The sequence below is a fragment of the Dendrobates tinctorius genome, unplaced genomic scaffold (genome assembly GCF_039654945.1).
Source record: "Dendrobates tinctorius isolate UK_male_01 unplaced genomic scaffold, ASM3965494v1 ptg000138l, whole genome shotgun sequence".
In the NCBI taxonomy this organism is placed as follows: domain Eukaryota; kingdom Metazoa; phylum Chordata; class Amphibia; order Anura; family Dendrobatidae; genus Dendrobates; species Dendrobates tinctorius.
In genome coordinates, this window is record NW_027361806.1 from 21,396,201 (window position 1) to 21,411,173 (window position 14,973).

General features: G+C 46.2%; 1 protein-coding gene across 2 annotated transcripts; it reads left to right on the forward strand.

The window, feature by feature from the left end:
• The first annotated feature begins 14 nt into the window (after nucleotides 1-14).
• Nucleotides 15-13,562, forward strand: TYW3 (tRNA-yW synthesizing protein 3 homolog). 2 transcript variants are annotated; one of them, XR_012220150.1, is made up of 7 exons: nucleotides 15-684; nucleotides 1,532-1,612; nucleotides 2,369-2,467; nucleotides 9,577-9,648; nucleotides 10,394-10,527; nucleotides 11,776-12,104; nucleotides 12,358-13,562. XR_012220150.1 is itself a non-coding variant. In XM_073544797.1 (6 exons), the coding sequence occupies exons 1-6, from the start codon at nucleotides 463-465 to the stop codon at nucleotides 11,978-11,980; spliced, it is 813 nt and encodes a 270-aa protein (XP_073400898.1). In that variant the 5' UTR covers nucleotides 15-462; the 3' UTR covers nucleotides 11,981-13,562. The 2 variants fall into 2 exon arrangements, 1 of the variants encoding a protein (XP_073400898.1); XM_073544797.1 differs by having other exon boundaries at nucleotides 11,776-13,562.
• The last annotated feature ends 1,411 nt before the right edge of the window (nucleotides 13,563-14,973 follow it).

Sequence of the window (14,973 nt, forward strand, 5' to 3'; positions counted from 1 at the left end):
GAGGGAAACGTAGCCTCATCGTGCTGCCGTCACGTGGTCCACGCACACCCTCAATGATAGCGGAATGGAGATATTTTGACCCAGCCGGAGCTTCCGTAGCTAACATGGCGGCCTCCAGGGGGTGTTACGTGTTGATGTTGCAGTTCTAAAGAAGAAAGAAGCCTGAGATGTGAGAGCTGCTGCCCTCAGGACTGAGCAGGGGATAAACGTGCCTGGCTAACTATATGGGGACAGAAGCCCCTGATCAATGGACCCTGCTCTGGATGAAGACCTGCTGTGAAGGATCCGGTGACCCCAGTCCCATCATGTCACCCTGCTTAGTTCTTACAGGGACCACAGTAGACTTGTGACAGACACTGCTGCAGGGGGACGTATAGGACCAGTACCGGCCGCTGGGTCCTCGTCAGCCCCCTATAATCTGTGTTGTGGAGATTTCCACCTGATGTGAAGAGATCCCTCAGTATGGAGGAGGTAACGACTGATCACCAGGAGGATCCGCAGCCTCCGTCCTCTGGCTCCTGGGGACTGTTCACACACTGGAAGCAGCAGGCCTCGCGTAAGGCCGACCTCAGTAAGAAGGGCAGTGTGGACGCGGACATAGAGGAGATCGTGCGGGACCTCAACCGGCAGAACTGCTACTTCACCACCAGCTCCTGCTCCGGGAGGATCATCCTCATAGACGAGGTGAAGGCTCCGACGTCTTATGACCCCGGCGGCATCCACGGAGGCTGCCCCAGGTCCGACAGATTATCTGTTCTGTCAGCTGTGTGGAGTACAGGAGTACAGTCTCCTTACAGATGTGTCCTGCAATAAATGCTCAGTGCATATATCAGAGGTGTAATAACTACTGCTGCCCTGCAAAAATGGGGAGATGGCACTTACCGTCTGCTGGCTTCCCTTTGTTCCTGGCGTTTTCCATCTACCTTTTCTTGGTGTTGACACAGTCGCTGTCTGCCCAACCTGCACATGCTGCATCCTCAAGGGGCTGGGATCTGAGGGCGAGCCGCCCTGGGTTCAGTCCGTACTACAGAAGTCACTTTATTCCACAGTACTTTCTGCATCCAGTGAGCTGTTTTTCTAAACATAAACTTTTCTGATGACTCTGATCTCTGGAGGTTTCATAGAGTGATGCAGTCTTTGTCCAGTGATCATTCTATGGCTGCTTGTTTTGTTCTCACTCTGTTCTACAGGTAGAAAGTTTCCATCAGGAAATAATCATGATTCCTGAAGGAATGAATGGAACAGCTAGAATCTGACAGCTGCTGTACGATCAGATGGTTTGTCGCGTGCCGGCTGCTCTTGCGGGACCGGTTGCCGCGTGGCGGCTGTCACGTACCGGCTGCTCTAGCGGGACCAGCTGTTGTGTGCCGGCTGCTCTTGTGGGACCGGCTGTTACGTGCCGGCTGCTCTTGCGGGACCGGCTGTCGCCTGACGTGCATGTTTTATTGATTGACCTATTTAGCTCTTGTTTATGACTTTCTATTTTCTTTACATTTTGATTATTGTACATTTTTCCATTAAATTCCCACAGAATCCTGATGTGTCCTCAGTTCAGAAGCAGAACTGCTCGTGGCTCTTTGTAACTCATGATTTCTGCATGAGAGAAGATGTGGTGAGTGTGCGCCGAGCAGTACGGGGCAGGGAGTATATGATCTGTGCTGGTGACCATTTTAGAAATTTGTCATCATGGATTCTGGGAGTTCAACTTCCAAAGCCTTCACCATCCTAATATTAGTGCTACAGCTCCTTCACAGTATTCCTTGCAGAGTAGTTCTCTCGTATACTCGCTCTGCAGGGCACTGCAGCTCTGCTCCATTCACATTAATGGGACTGTGTTGTAGTTCTCGTCAGTGTTATACTGACCCCTGGTATGTACATTGATTGTTAGGCTATGTGCACACATTGCGGATTGGGCTGCGGATTTTTCAGCGCGGATTTGGCAAAATCCACAGGTAAATCCGCAGGTCAAAAGACCTGCGGTTTATCTGCAGTTTAGCCTGCGGTTTCACACCTCTACAATGTTAAAGGTGTGAAACCGCTGCGGATTCCGCACAAACAATTGACATGCTTCGGATTGTAATCCGCAGCAACCAAATCCGCGCAGAAAAATCCGCACCATGTGCACAGCGGATTTTAAAAGCCATAGGCTTACATGGTACTGTACCATGTCAGCAGAACTGCTGCGGATCCGCAGGGCTAAATCTGCTGCGGATCCGCAGCAGAATCCGCAACGTGTGCACATAGCCTTAGAGGATTGGTCCTGAGTCTGGGTAGATCACAGCTGCTTCCTGCTGATTGACAGGTGTCCTGGAATTGGGCCGCTGTGATAGGATTTACTTTCATAAATCTAATCCCCATTTGTGTTCAGATTTCAGGTCTTCAGAAGGCAACAGGAGATGCGGTGCTGAAATTTGAACCCTTCGTTCTCCATGTACAGTGTCGTGAACTGCAAGATGCACAGTTACTGGTAATTACAGGTGCACATGGTCAGATGTAGCAGAGCAGAGTTTGCACTTTTACACTGTTATGATCTAGTAACTTCCATTTCTATTATTGAATTTAAAAGATTAAAAAATAACATTGCCACATCCTTCCCTGCAGAGAAACAAACCTGTCCTCGGGTTATAAGTGGTATTACAGGACAGGTCTACTCATGTTAATGGAGCTCTGTGGACCGAGCTGCAGCTGTGACTAAAAGAAAGCAGCTGTGCCTTTCTAAAAGCTAATACACACAACCATATATATCGGCTGCTAGTTTGGGGGAGGAGATCTTTGGCCGGGCTAGACAGAAAAATATGTCCACTACAGTCTTGTGAACTGGCCCTTTTCCTAGACGATCCCTTTAACTTACTGAAAAGTCAGTGTTTCTATGACAAGCACAGCTCTGCTACATCTGTAATTCACCTTATATAAGCCTTTGGGCTTGTGTTAGATTTAGAGAAACGCTACTACAGACAGCAACCAATGCAAATTATGGTACGGACCAGTTTAATTAAAACTTAACTTTTAATCAACCTTTAAAAACATATATCAACAAAAAGTGCCATACAAAGTGCTCGTGCTGAAGTGAATAAAAATTGTTCAATGCCGCCTGAAATAAACCATATAGGACCATAGGGCACTCGTTATATCATTTACAGCAGCCTCTTAAGTGTTGCATACCTGTAGGGCCTCAGTCCCTCAACCCAGATATGACGTAGAATAGCCTATAGCTCCACATATAAGTTGCCCTTTTATGGTTATTACTGTTTTCTAGGCTCCAATATAGTCCGTAAAGGACATTAATAAACCAAAAAGTGAGCCACTGTACAAATATCCAACACCCTCAGAAAGAGATTATAAAAAGTCTCCTTTAAATTACTGACCACATATCTCCTTTCTAGTGTATAAATAGATCATGTACTTATCTCAGATATCGTTGTTTTTCATAGCGATACCCGAATACTGCTCACAGCAAGGGGGCTCCACATGTCAGCGAATCGTTGGGTAGCTCGATTCCCTCTGTATATCTCCCAACGCGTTTCATCTACCACAAATTCATCAGGGGAGTAGTGGCATTTGTGTCCGGTGGCATTGCGCGCCATATCGCGCTCTCATTATCCTTTATGTACATTCAGAAGTCCCGCTGTCTATCCCCATTTCCGGACGCCGGGGCTGGCACTTCCGGTTTTCATCTTACTTAGACCCCTAGACTCCTCTCCTGCCCCACTTCCTGGCATGTCTAAGGGCCGAAGACGTCACATCCGGTGACGCGTATTAGCCGGATCATCTGCCCCACTTCCTGGGTTCGTCTGAGTATCGGCGGCGTCACATCCGGTATAAACAGCGATGTAAACACATCGCGTTCATGTGACTCGCCCGTGCCCATGGCAACCAGACGCTGTTGTGCATATCTACTTAAAGCGTTAAGCGTCTCGTTCCCTAGAGAGGGGCTCGGGCCGGAAAAATTATACACCTATTCCCATATCAATATAACAAATATCGGTGGCTTGGAGAAGTGTATAATTAGAAGAAATCAGCAAAACTCTTTTCTATCTTTTGCTGATAAACCCAAATAGGGGACATTTTCATTGCATTCCTAGATCCCAAAAATTTTTTTACACCATAATCAAGATACAAAACGTATAGTTCAACTTTCCAGAGGAAAAAATATCTACCAGATAATAATTAAAATGTTATGTTGGTTAATAGATGTTGCATGATATATACTGGGCACCACGGACCTTTTTGGGAAGGATAGAGAAGGGTGCTCACTAGATCTTACCCTATTATGCCCTCTCTGTATGTCACCTACCTAATGCGGAGGTTGGCACCCTAATTCCTGCGCAAGTGGCGCCCCCACTCAACGGCGGCTCTCCCTATACTTTGATGGCCCTATTAAAGTCCTCCCTACAAGAAGGAAGAATAGGTGAGAAGTTCATTAAGTCCCTTAAGATGTACTGTTCGTAGTGAGAAGATCCAGAAAGTTTCTCTCTGAAGGATTCGCTTATCCCAATCTCCTCCTCTTTGATTTTTTGGGACTTTTTCAATGCCCATGAAACTGACAGCCTTAACATCCCCATTGTGGGCCTGGTTGATGTGATTCGCCACTGGTGTGTCTCGTTTGTTTATGATGTCTCTGTGGTGCTCTCTCACTCTCACTCTGAGCTCTCTCTTGGTTTTACCAACATATTCTAAACTACATCTACATGTAATCTTATATACAACTCCAACCGATCTGCAATTGATAAACTGCTGTATAGGAAAAGTTCTTCTTGTGACATTACTATGGAAAATAGTGTCCTGTGTAATTGATGCACAGTATTTACAGTTGCCACACTTATAACACCCTTTGGGTTGGATACCCAACCAGGTAGGCCTACTATTAGTGTTTAAGGAAAAATGGCTACGGACTAATCTATCCTTGATGGAACGACCTTTTCTAAACGTAATTTGTGGGGTACCAGATATAGTCCCTAGAAGGTCTTGATCCATGAGGAGAATTGGCCAATGCCGTTTCATAATTTCCCTCAGGTCATTGGCTCCATTGGAGTATTTTGTTATAAATCTGATCGTTCCTTCGTCTGTGTTTTTCTGTTTTGGGATTAAAAGCTCTTTTCTGTCTCTGACTGCAGTGGTCTTATATGCCTTCTTGAGGATATCATCCGAATATCCACGCTCCAAAAACCGAGATCTCAAATCATCGGTTTGTTCCCTGAAGTCTCTGTGATTAGAGCAGTTCCTTTTCATTCGTAGGTACTGTCCCTTTGGAATGCCTCTTCTGAGTGGGGCCGGGTGACTAGAGTTCCATCTCAGCAGAGAATTAGAGGAGGTCGGTTTTCTAAAGGTTTTGGTTATTAAACGGCCATTCTCTCCTCTTTCAATGCTGATATCTAGGAATGATAGTTTATGTCTATCAGCCTCAAAAGTGAATTGAAGGCCCAGATCATTCTTATTCAATCCTCTTACAAAATTACCAAACCCTTCCTTGTCTCCTTTCCAAATTATGAACACATCGTCAATGTAGCGGAGCCAGAGCACAATCCTGTCCTCCGCCACATCCGTGTGCTCTCCAAATACGATGTTTTCCTCCCACCAACCCAGGAGCAAGTTTGCATACGATGGCGCACATGGGCTGCCCATCGCGGTGCCCCTGAGCTGGTGGAAGTACTCTCCATTGAATAGGAAAAAGTTCCTGGTGAGACAAAATTCAAGGGCCTTGATGACAAACTGATTATGTTCAGAATACTGGATACCCCTAGTTTTTAAATAGTAGTCCGCAGCCATTAGACCTTTTATGTGGGGGGAATGGATGAATATAAGGCCTCTACATCGATTGAACCCAATATCATATTGGTGTCCAAATCAATGTTGTCAAGTTTCACTAAAAGGTCCGTGGTGTCTCGGATGTATGAACTTAGGGAAATGACAAATGGGCTTAAAATTTGGTCCATGTATAGTCCTAAATTTTGTGTTAGACTCCCGATCCCAGAGACGATTGGTCTTCCCTTTAGGGGGACTAGACCCTTATGCACTTTTGGTAAAGCATAAAAGGTTGCAACAACTGGATGCATTGGTGTCAAAAATTCTCTCTCATTTTTATCAATGATTTTAGAGTGAAAAGCTCCATCAATTAATCCTTTCAATTCTTTCACGTAGGATTCTGTAGGGTTACCCTTAAGCCTTTCATAACCCATGGATCTCTGTAATAGGGAGTAACAAAGTGTTTTGTACTGGGCCACGTCCATCACCACTATGTTACCCCCTTTGTCTGATGGTTTTATTATTATAGACTTATCTCTTTCTAGATCTAACAACCCATCCATTTCTTTTTTGGAAAGGTTGTGAAATCTACGTTTTTTATTCTTCTCTAGTTCCATCAAATCCCTAGAGACCAGGTTCAGAAAGACATCTATAGCACCAGCATCACTGCTGGTAGGTGGCATGCGTATGCTCTTATTCTTTAGTGCTGTAAAGGGTCCTTTACCCTGTTCATTAGGGTCCACATCCCCCAGATGATACAGAAATCTAACATCATTTAACAGATCTTCATTGATCCCCAATTCAGCGCAGCTTTTTTTATCAGCATTAATGAAGTGCTTTTTCCACTTTAATTTCCGGGCGAATAAATTGAGGTCTTTGGTAGTTTCAAAACATTCAAAGTCAGAGGTAGGCACAAATGACATTCCTTTACTTAGGACCGCCATCTGTTCACTACTAAGGGATTTTGAGGATAGATTGATAATATGATTGTTCAATTGGGGATCCGGCTGTTGAATCTGCTCCTTAAAGGGTAGTTGGAGTCTAAAAAATGCTCACTCTGTGGTGAGCCTCGACCCACTCCCCTCCCACCGCGTGAGCCACCTCTCCCTCTGGCTCTTCCTCTACCGTGTTTAAATCTAACTTCGGAGTCAGAATATTCTGCCTCCGAGGAAGATATATCGGTATCTTGTGTACGGTTAGTTTTAGTAACTGTATAGGCTTTGTTTTCACAGAACTCCTGTAAATCTCGAATAAAAAACTTGTGTTTCCTCTCCTTTAAATGATATTGAAATTTCTCTATTATGCCCTTCCTAGATATCAGCATTGAAAGAGGAGAGAATGGCCGTTTAATAACCAAAACCTTTAGAAAACCGACCTCCTCTAATTCTCTGCTGAGATGGGACTCTAGTCACCCGGCCCCACTCAGAAGAGGCATTCCAAAGGGACAGTACCTACGAATGAAAAGGAACTGCTCTAATCACAGAGACTTCAGGGAACAAGCCGATGATTTGAGATCTCGGTTTTTGGAGCGTGGATATCCGGATGATATCCTCAAGAAGGCATATAAGACCACTGCAGTCAGAGACAGAAAAGAGCTTTTAATCCCAAAACAGAAAAACACAGACGAAGGAACGATCAGATTTATAACAAAATACTCCAATGGAGCCAATGACCTGAGGGAAATTATGAAACGGCATTGGCCAATTCTCCTCATGGATCAAGACCTTCTAGGGACTATATCTGGTACCCCACAAATTACGTTTAGAAAAGGTCGTTCCATCAAGGATAGATTAGTCCGTAGCCATTTTTCCTTAAACACTAATAGTAGGCCTACCTGGTTGGGTATCCAACCCAAAGGGTGCTATAAGTGTGGCAACTGCAAATACTGTGCATCAATTACACAGGACACTATTTTCCGCAGTAGTGTCACAAGAAGAACTTTTCCTATACAGCAGTTTATCAATTGCAGATCGGTTGGAGTTGTATATAAGATTACATGTAGATGTAGTTTAGAATATGTTGGTAAAACCAAGAGAGAGCTCAGAGTGAGAGAGCACCACAGAGACATCATAAACAAACGAGACACACCAGTGGCGAATCACATCAACCAGGCCCACAATGGGGATGCTAAGGCCGTCAGTTTCATAGGCATTGAAAAAGTCCCAAAAAATCAAAGAGGAGGAGATTGGGATAAGCGAATCCTTCAGAGAGAAACTTTCTGGATCTTCTCACTACGAACAGTACATCTTAAGGGACTTAATGAACTTCTCACCTATTCTTCCTTCTTGTAGGGAGGACTTTAATAGGGCCATCAAAGTATAGGGAGAGCCGCCGTTGAGTGGGGGCGCCACTTGCGCAGGAATTAGGGTGCCAACCTCCGCATTAGGTAGGTGACATACAGAGAGGGCATAATAGGGTAAGATCTAGTGAGCACCCTTCTCTATCCTTCCCAAAAAGGTCCGTGGTGCCCAGTATATATCATGCAACATCTATTAACCAACATAACATTTTAATTATTATCTGGTAGATATTTTTTCCTCTGGAAAGTTGAACTATACGTTTTGTATCTTGATTATGGTGTAAAAAAATTTTTGGGATCTAGGAATGCAATGAAAATGTCCCCTATTTGGGTTTATCAGCAAAAGATAGAAAAGAGTTTTGCTGATTTCTTCTAATTATACACTTCTCCAAGCCACCGATATTTGTTATATTGATATGGGAATAGGTGTATAATTTTTCCGGCCCGAGCCCCTCTCTAGGGAACGAGATGCTTAACGCTTTAAGTAGATATGCACAACAGCGTCTGGCTGCCATGGGCACGGGCGAGTCACATGAACGCGATGTGTTTACATCGCTGTTTATACCGGATGTGACGCCGCCGATACTCAGACGAACCCAGGAAGTGGGGCAGATGATCCAGCTAATACGCGTCACCGGATGTGACGTCTTCGGCCCTTAGACATGCCAGGAAGTGGGGCAGGAGAGGAGTCTAGGGGTCTAAGTAAGATGAAAACCGGAAGTGCCAGCCCCGGCGTCCGGAAATGGGGATAGACCGCGGGACTTCTGAATGTACATAAAGGATAATGAGAGCGCGATATGGCGCGCAATGCCACCGGACACAAATGCCACTACTCCCCTGATGAATTTGTGGTAGATGAAACGCGTTGGGAGATATACAGAGGGAATCGAGCTACCCAGCGATTCGCTGACATGTGGAGCCCCCTTGCTGTGAGCAGTATTCGGGTATCGCTATGAAAAACAACGATATCTGAGATAAGTACATGATCTATTTATACACTAGAAAGGAGATATGTGGTCAGTAATTTAAAGGAGACTTTTTATAATCTCTTTCTGAGGGTGTTGGATATTTGTACAGTGGCTCACTTTTTGGTTTATTAATGTCCTTTACGGACTATATTGGAGCCTAGAAAACAATAATAACCATAAAAGGGCAACTTATATGTGGAGCTATAGGCTATTCTACGTCATATCTGGGTTGAGGGACTGAGGCCCTACAGGTATGCAACACTAAGAGGCTGCTGTAAATGATATAACGAGTGCCCTATGGTCCTATATGGTTTATTTCAGGCGGCATTGAACAATTTTTATTCACTTCAGCACGAGCACTTTGTATGGCACTTTTTGTTGATATATGTTTTTAAAGGTTGATTAAAAGTTAAGTTTTAATTAAACTGGTCCGTACCAATCTGCTACAAAATACACATCTCGTTATTGGTAGAGATACCCCTGCTATATTTATTTTTTTTTTTTTTCAATGCAAATTATGGCATGAATAATTTCTGATATTAACACTGTGTCTCGCACTCCCTACAGTACGGGGTCGCCATTGATTCGGGGTTCAGGAATTCTGGAATAACGGTCGGCAAGAAAGGGAAAATTATAATGGTAAGTATCTGTCTCTGCAGTGATACACTGGAGAAGAACTGGAGAAATCCAGCATCAGATGAGGAATAAAAACGTCATCTTTAGGCCGGGGCTGCAATTTGATAATGCCAAATATGAGGCTGTGCCGCTGCTAAATCACCGCATGATGTAGGTGAATGTTATCTCATTGTTACCAGCAAGTTGCATTTGTATGTTTTGCTATCTGTATGACGTGGCTGCAGCAGTTTAACACATAGTACTAATATTGGTTTTTGCTCAGAGCTTTCCTTTCAAAGAGTTGTCCACTAGCAAAATAGCTTGTAGAGATGGGAACATGGCGGTTCTAAAATAAAACAAACCCACCCAGCCCCTGCATCGTCATCTTAATGCTACTGGTGTGATCCCTGTCGTTTTCCTGGCTTCCTCTTCTGGTTGTGGGGGTGTCGGCTACTGAGGTTACGGTCTGGCTGACCAGATAAATGGTCCTTTGACCCTGGACGTTTGGTTACAGAGATCACCTGACGCCCCCCACTGTAAGTCAACATACCAGAAGAGGCCCTGCCTTTATAGTGGGTGAATAATTGCAGAGCAGCTGAATCTCCCAGGATCTTGTGACTCCGAGGTGCGTTCACATGTGATGGAGAAAATCTGCTCCATGTTTCGCCTTGTGCATTTCAAGTGTGTAGAGAGGTTCATTGTTGACGCTGCTGTAATCGGTTTTTCGCCTTTAAATCCAATTTGGCTGAGAGTTCCTCTTGTATCGCAGGCCGTGCGGAGCACACATTGTCTGGAGGTGCCCTTGAGTCACAAGGCGAAGTGTCTGGTGAGCGAGGAATACATCGACTTCTTAGTGCAAACTGCAAATCAGAAGATGGAAGAGAACAAGAAGAGGATTGTCAGGTGTGGCTCAGTGTGGATGTGGGATCTATACATCGTATATCAGGGCAGAGTGACGGACAATGGGATGGCGTGTGGTCAGCGGGATGGAGTGTGAGTCGCTGTGGTGGTCAGCGGGATGGAGTGTGAGTCGCCGAGGTGTTTAGCTGGATGGAGTGTGAATCGCCGTGGTGATCTGGAGGATGGAGTGTGTCGCCGCACGGTCAGCACTCAGCCCCTTTGTCTTCACAGCGGTACCTCAATCAACTGCAGCACGGCTCTATTCAAGTTAAAGAGGGTGTCCTCTTTACTTTACACTGACCTATCTTTAGGATAGGTGATCAATGTCTGGTCGGCCAGGGTCCGACACACAGCACCCCCGCTGATCAGCTGTTACTGCCGTCGGCTGGAAGTACTCCCTTACAGAGCTGCTCAGTCTGCTTGTAGTGGCCAGGGCTTGGTATTACACATCCGCTTATTATTGTTTTGAATAGGAGGCGGATGTGCAGTACTCTGTGGCAGCCACTACAAGTAGACGGAGCAGCTCTGTAAGAGAGTACTTCCAGCCGGCGGCAGTAACAGCTGATCGGCGGGGGTGCCGGGTGTCGGACCCTGGCCTATCAGACATTGATCACCTATCCTAAGGATAGGGCAATTTAAAAATCAGTAACCGCCTCTTTAATGAGCCCAGCTGCAACCACCTCATTCTGAGGATTGACGGGGTCTTGGATGTCGGATCCCACTGATCATACAATGAGGCGTTTGCTAAATGAGATATACATAATCCTATTTTTGGTTGTAAGCGTCTGACCAAAGCACGATAATTTTAGGGAGGCACAGTGTTCAGGTCCTGCTGACCTTATTGTTATTATACGTGGGGTCCTTTCACTGCAAGGAACTGATCATGGGGTAAGGATTACAGCTAGAAAGTAAGATAATTTTTGGCCATTTGTTTTCCTCGTACACTATGAAAGAGGAGGGAACGGGGCTTTTTAGGATTATTTTTTTTTTTTTTTTTTTTTGTAATTGTTTTCATCGTTCCATACATTATAGTAAATTGAATGGTCTTGCTTAACACTTCAACTCGTCCTAGAAAGTACAAACCTTCCATGTGCCTGTGGACGAAAAAAATAAATAAAGTTCTTGCTTTTGGAAAAAGGGGAAAAAAATCAAACGGGTACAAATGACAAATCGCCGGTTGCGATGGGTTAGAATGAATTGACATTGTGCTGTATCCCACAAACATCTCTGATCTGTTCTCTATTTCTGCAGATTTTACCGCTGCCTTCAGAAGGCTTTACATCAGAGGAACCATATAAGGGACACAGACGGTGAGCAGAAGTCTGAGCGGCCGGTGTATAGTCGCCGACGGAGGAGACGGAACGGAAGCAAGACCAGCAGCCAGTGTGAGGAGTCTGTGGACGATGAGGGGAGCAGTGTCTCGTTATTTCATGATCTGACACTACAGGATTTGTGAGAATAAGGGAACAAGTCGTAAACTGAGCAAAGACCTGAGCGATCCAGGATCCGTGGTGCAGGGCTGCGTTATCAATAATACATCCCATCCCCAGCAGGTGGCGCTGTCCACAGGATGATATAAGGCAGGTGACAGTGCTGCTTGTGGGTACCGATGTAGCCGAGCTGAGGTCGCCCTTGGGGCGCAAATCTGGTGAATTGGATACATTGATTTCTAAGTCTACACTTTTTATCGGCTGTTGTCAGGAAATGTGTATGATACGACCAGCAGCCGGACGGGAAAAAGAAAAATCTACGTTTTTATTCGTGTAAATCTTTATTTGTAGAACAGGACTAAATCTTTTGTTTTTAATGTTATCCAATCCTTTGTTTCTTCAGAGGTGAATGGATCCTAAGCGTGTGTGGAGGCCGCTTATCCCCATCTCCTCCTAGAACTGTCAGCACATTTGGCTTCAGTCGCGTGCTGCAGTCTGGGCTGAAAATCTCCGCAGTCTGCCCGGTCTGTGGCCAGATCTAGCCACGGATTTTACTGACATGCTCTTTCTGTGGCCACTAGGTGGCGCTGCTCCACTTATTGTGATGAGATTCGAGCCCTGATTCTTCAGTTGCAGTCTTTGTCATCCTTGTCTTTCCTTGTGTGCTGTCACATTTTGTACTAATTTTGCACTAAAATGGTGCACGATGCTTGATAAATTTGGCACAAGGTCAAAGGTGTATACAGATTTAGTACGCCACGACCATTGTGCACAAATTTTGTTGAGCAAACCCACCCATGCTGTCTGTCTTTACTACCATGTGACAGAACGGCCGGTGAGGGCGGGTACCAGTGCCCTCAACATCACCAAGCACAATGGCAAGCGTTGGATGGAGTGGTGTAAAGCCGCCACCACTGGACTCTGCAGGAGACGTGTTCTGTGCAGTGATGGATCGCACTTCTCTCTCTGTGGCTGATGGAGGATCTGGGTTTGGTGATTCCAGGAGGACGTTACCCCCTGACTGCATTGTGCCCCCTGTACAGATGGTGGAGGAGGATAATGCTATGGGCTGTTATTAGGGAGCGGCCGAAGACCCTCAGCTCCGGTGATGGTAAATCTTCATCTTCAGCACAAGACATTGTGGACAATTGTAGCTTCAGCTTTGTGGGAATAGTTTGGGGAAGACCCTTGTGTGTCCCCCATGGCTGTGCCCAGTACACAAGCTCCATACAGACATGGGGGGGAGGGGGGGGACATGAGATGTGTAACAGAGCCCGGACCTCAGCCCCATCAAAGAATGGAGACTGTGAGCCCGGCCTCCCCCAACATCAGGGTCTGACCTCACAAATTCTTTGGATGAAGGGGTAAAAATCCCCACAGACGCCTCCAAAATCTTATGGAAATCCTTCTCATTTAGAGTTGGAGCAATTATATCTGCAGAGGAGCGACTCCATATTATTGTCTATGGATGGCGGGTCAGCAAAGCTCCTGGGGGGATGTGGAGGGGGCACATACTTTTGTACATGGAATGTATATTAATCCTGTATACTCCAAAAAATATAAAGTGGAAATAACCAATGATGAAACATTAAATGCAAGTGATCCATACTGTCCGATAATCCAGACTGTCCTTCGCTGCGGCATATATTACTGGGGAGTTTACCTTGAGTTTGTGACCCCTCCTGGACGTGGGGGCATCGCTGGCCCTTATCTTTCGGTGGGCACCCATCTGTTGATCTTGGTGACATTGTGAAGCGGGGTCGGCTGTTCACTCCTCTCCGCCATGTTCGGCCGTGTCCTTTCTCTAATCTCATGATTTGTTGATCGTTTCCACCTATTTTGCGGCACCTGATGTAAATCTTACTCAGGTTAGGAGATGATAATGTGGGGGGGGGGGGGTCACTTACTTTTTCAGGCCGAGCTAATGACATTTCTTCAGAATAAATAATTGCAGCGTGCGCTCCGTGTACGGGAGATTAGGTCACCTTCATCCACTGATTGCACAGAGAGGAGGGTCACGTACCGCCACAGCTGAACCCACTAGGAGCGACACTCGCCCTGTAGCGGCTCCCGTCAGGATGTGGACAGGATCACGATCTGTGCCGGCTACCAGCCTGACGCGGCTGCCCGAGATCCAGCACCGATTCACAGAATATTTTTATTAAGATTATTAAAATTAAAAATGTTCTTGGTCGTCATTAAAGTTCTTCTACCGTTCTGTGTATGCAGCTCCTGTGCAGACCTATGCGTCTCCAGGGTTACAGGCTACAATCAATACTTGTGTGTAGTCTGATCCTGCAGTCTAGGGTGTCGTCCGGACGTCAGTATATCGCGAGCCATGGCTTTAGGACTGACTGAACACGAAAGTCCCATCAGACTGCTGAATTCAGCTCCAGAAACCACAGGCAGCACTCGGTTCGCGATAATCTAACATCTGAATGAGGCCTTACACGGAGGAGGCAGCAGCCATCTTGGTTTCTATGGTGACAGCTTAGGCCTCAGTATCTGCCCAATCAGCCGCTCCACACTGTTCTTGTAGGCCGGCAGCCGCCTCGACGATGCGGCTCCTACTGGTCGTAACTAGTGTTGAGCATTCCGATACCGCAAGTATCGGGTATCGGCCGAAACTTGCTGTATCGGAATTCCGATACCGACTTCCGATATTTTTTCAATATCGGAATTCGGCATCGGAATCGGAAGTTCAGTTGATTGACGGCCTGACGTCATCATGATGCGCGGTGTGTGCGCATCATGATGCGCCGTCATTTCGGGCCTTCCGGGGGTCTCTGCCGGCCTGCCGGGGGGCTGTGTGGACTGCCCGGGGTCTGTACCGGCCTGCCGGGGGGGCTGTGCCGGCCTGCCGGTGGTCTGTGCACCCTGTGGGGGTCTGTACCGGCCTGCCGGGGGGCTGTGCTGATGTCCGGGGGTCTGTGCAAGCATCGTCCGATGGGACTACAAGTCCCATCGGGCGATGCCTGCTACCATGACAGTGATTGACACATTAGCCAATGATGGGACA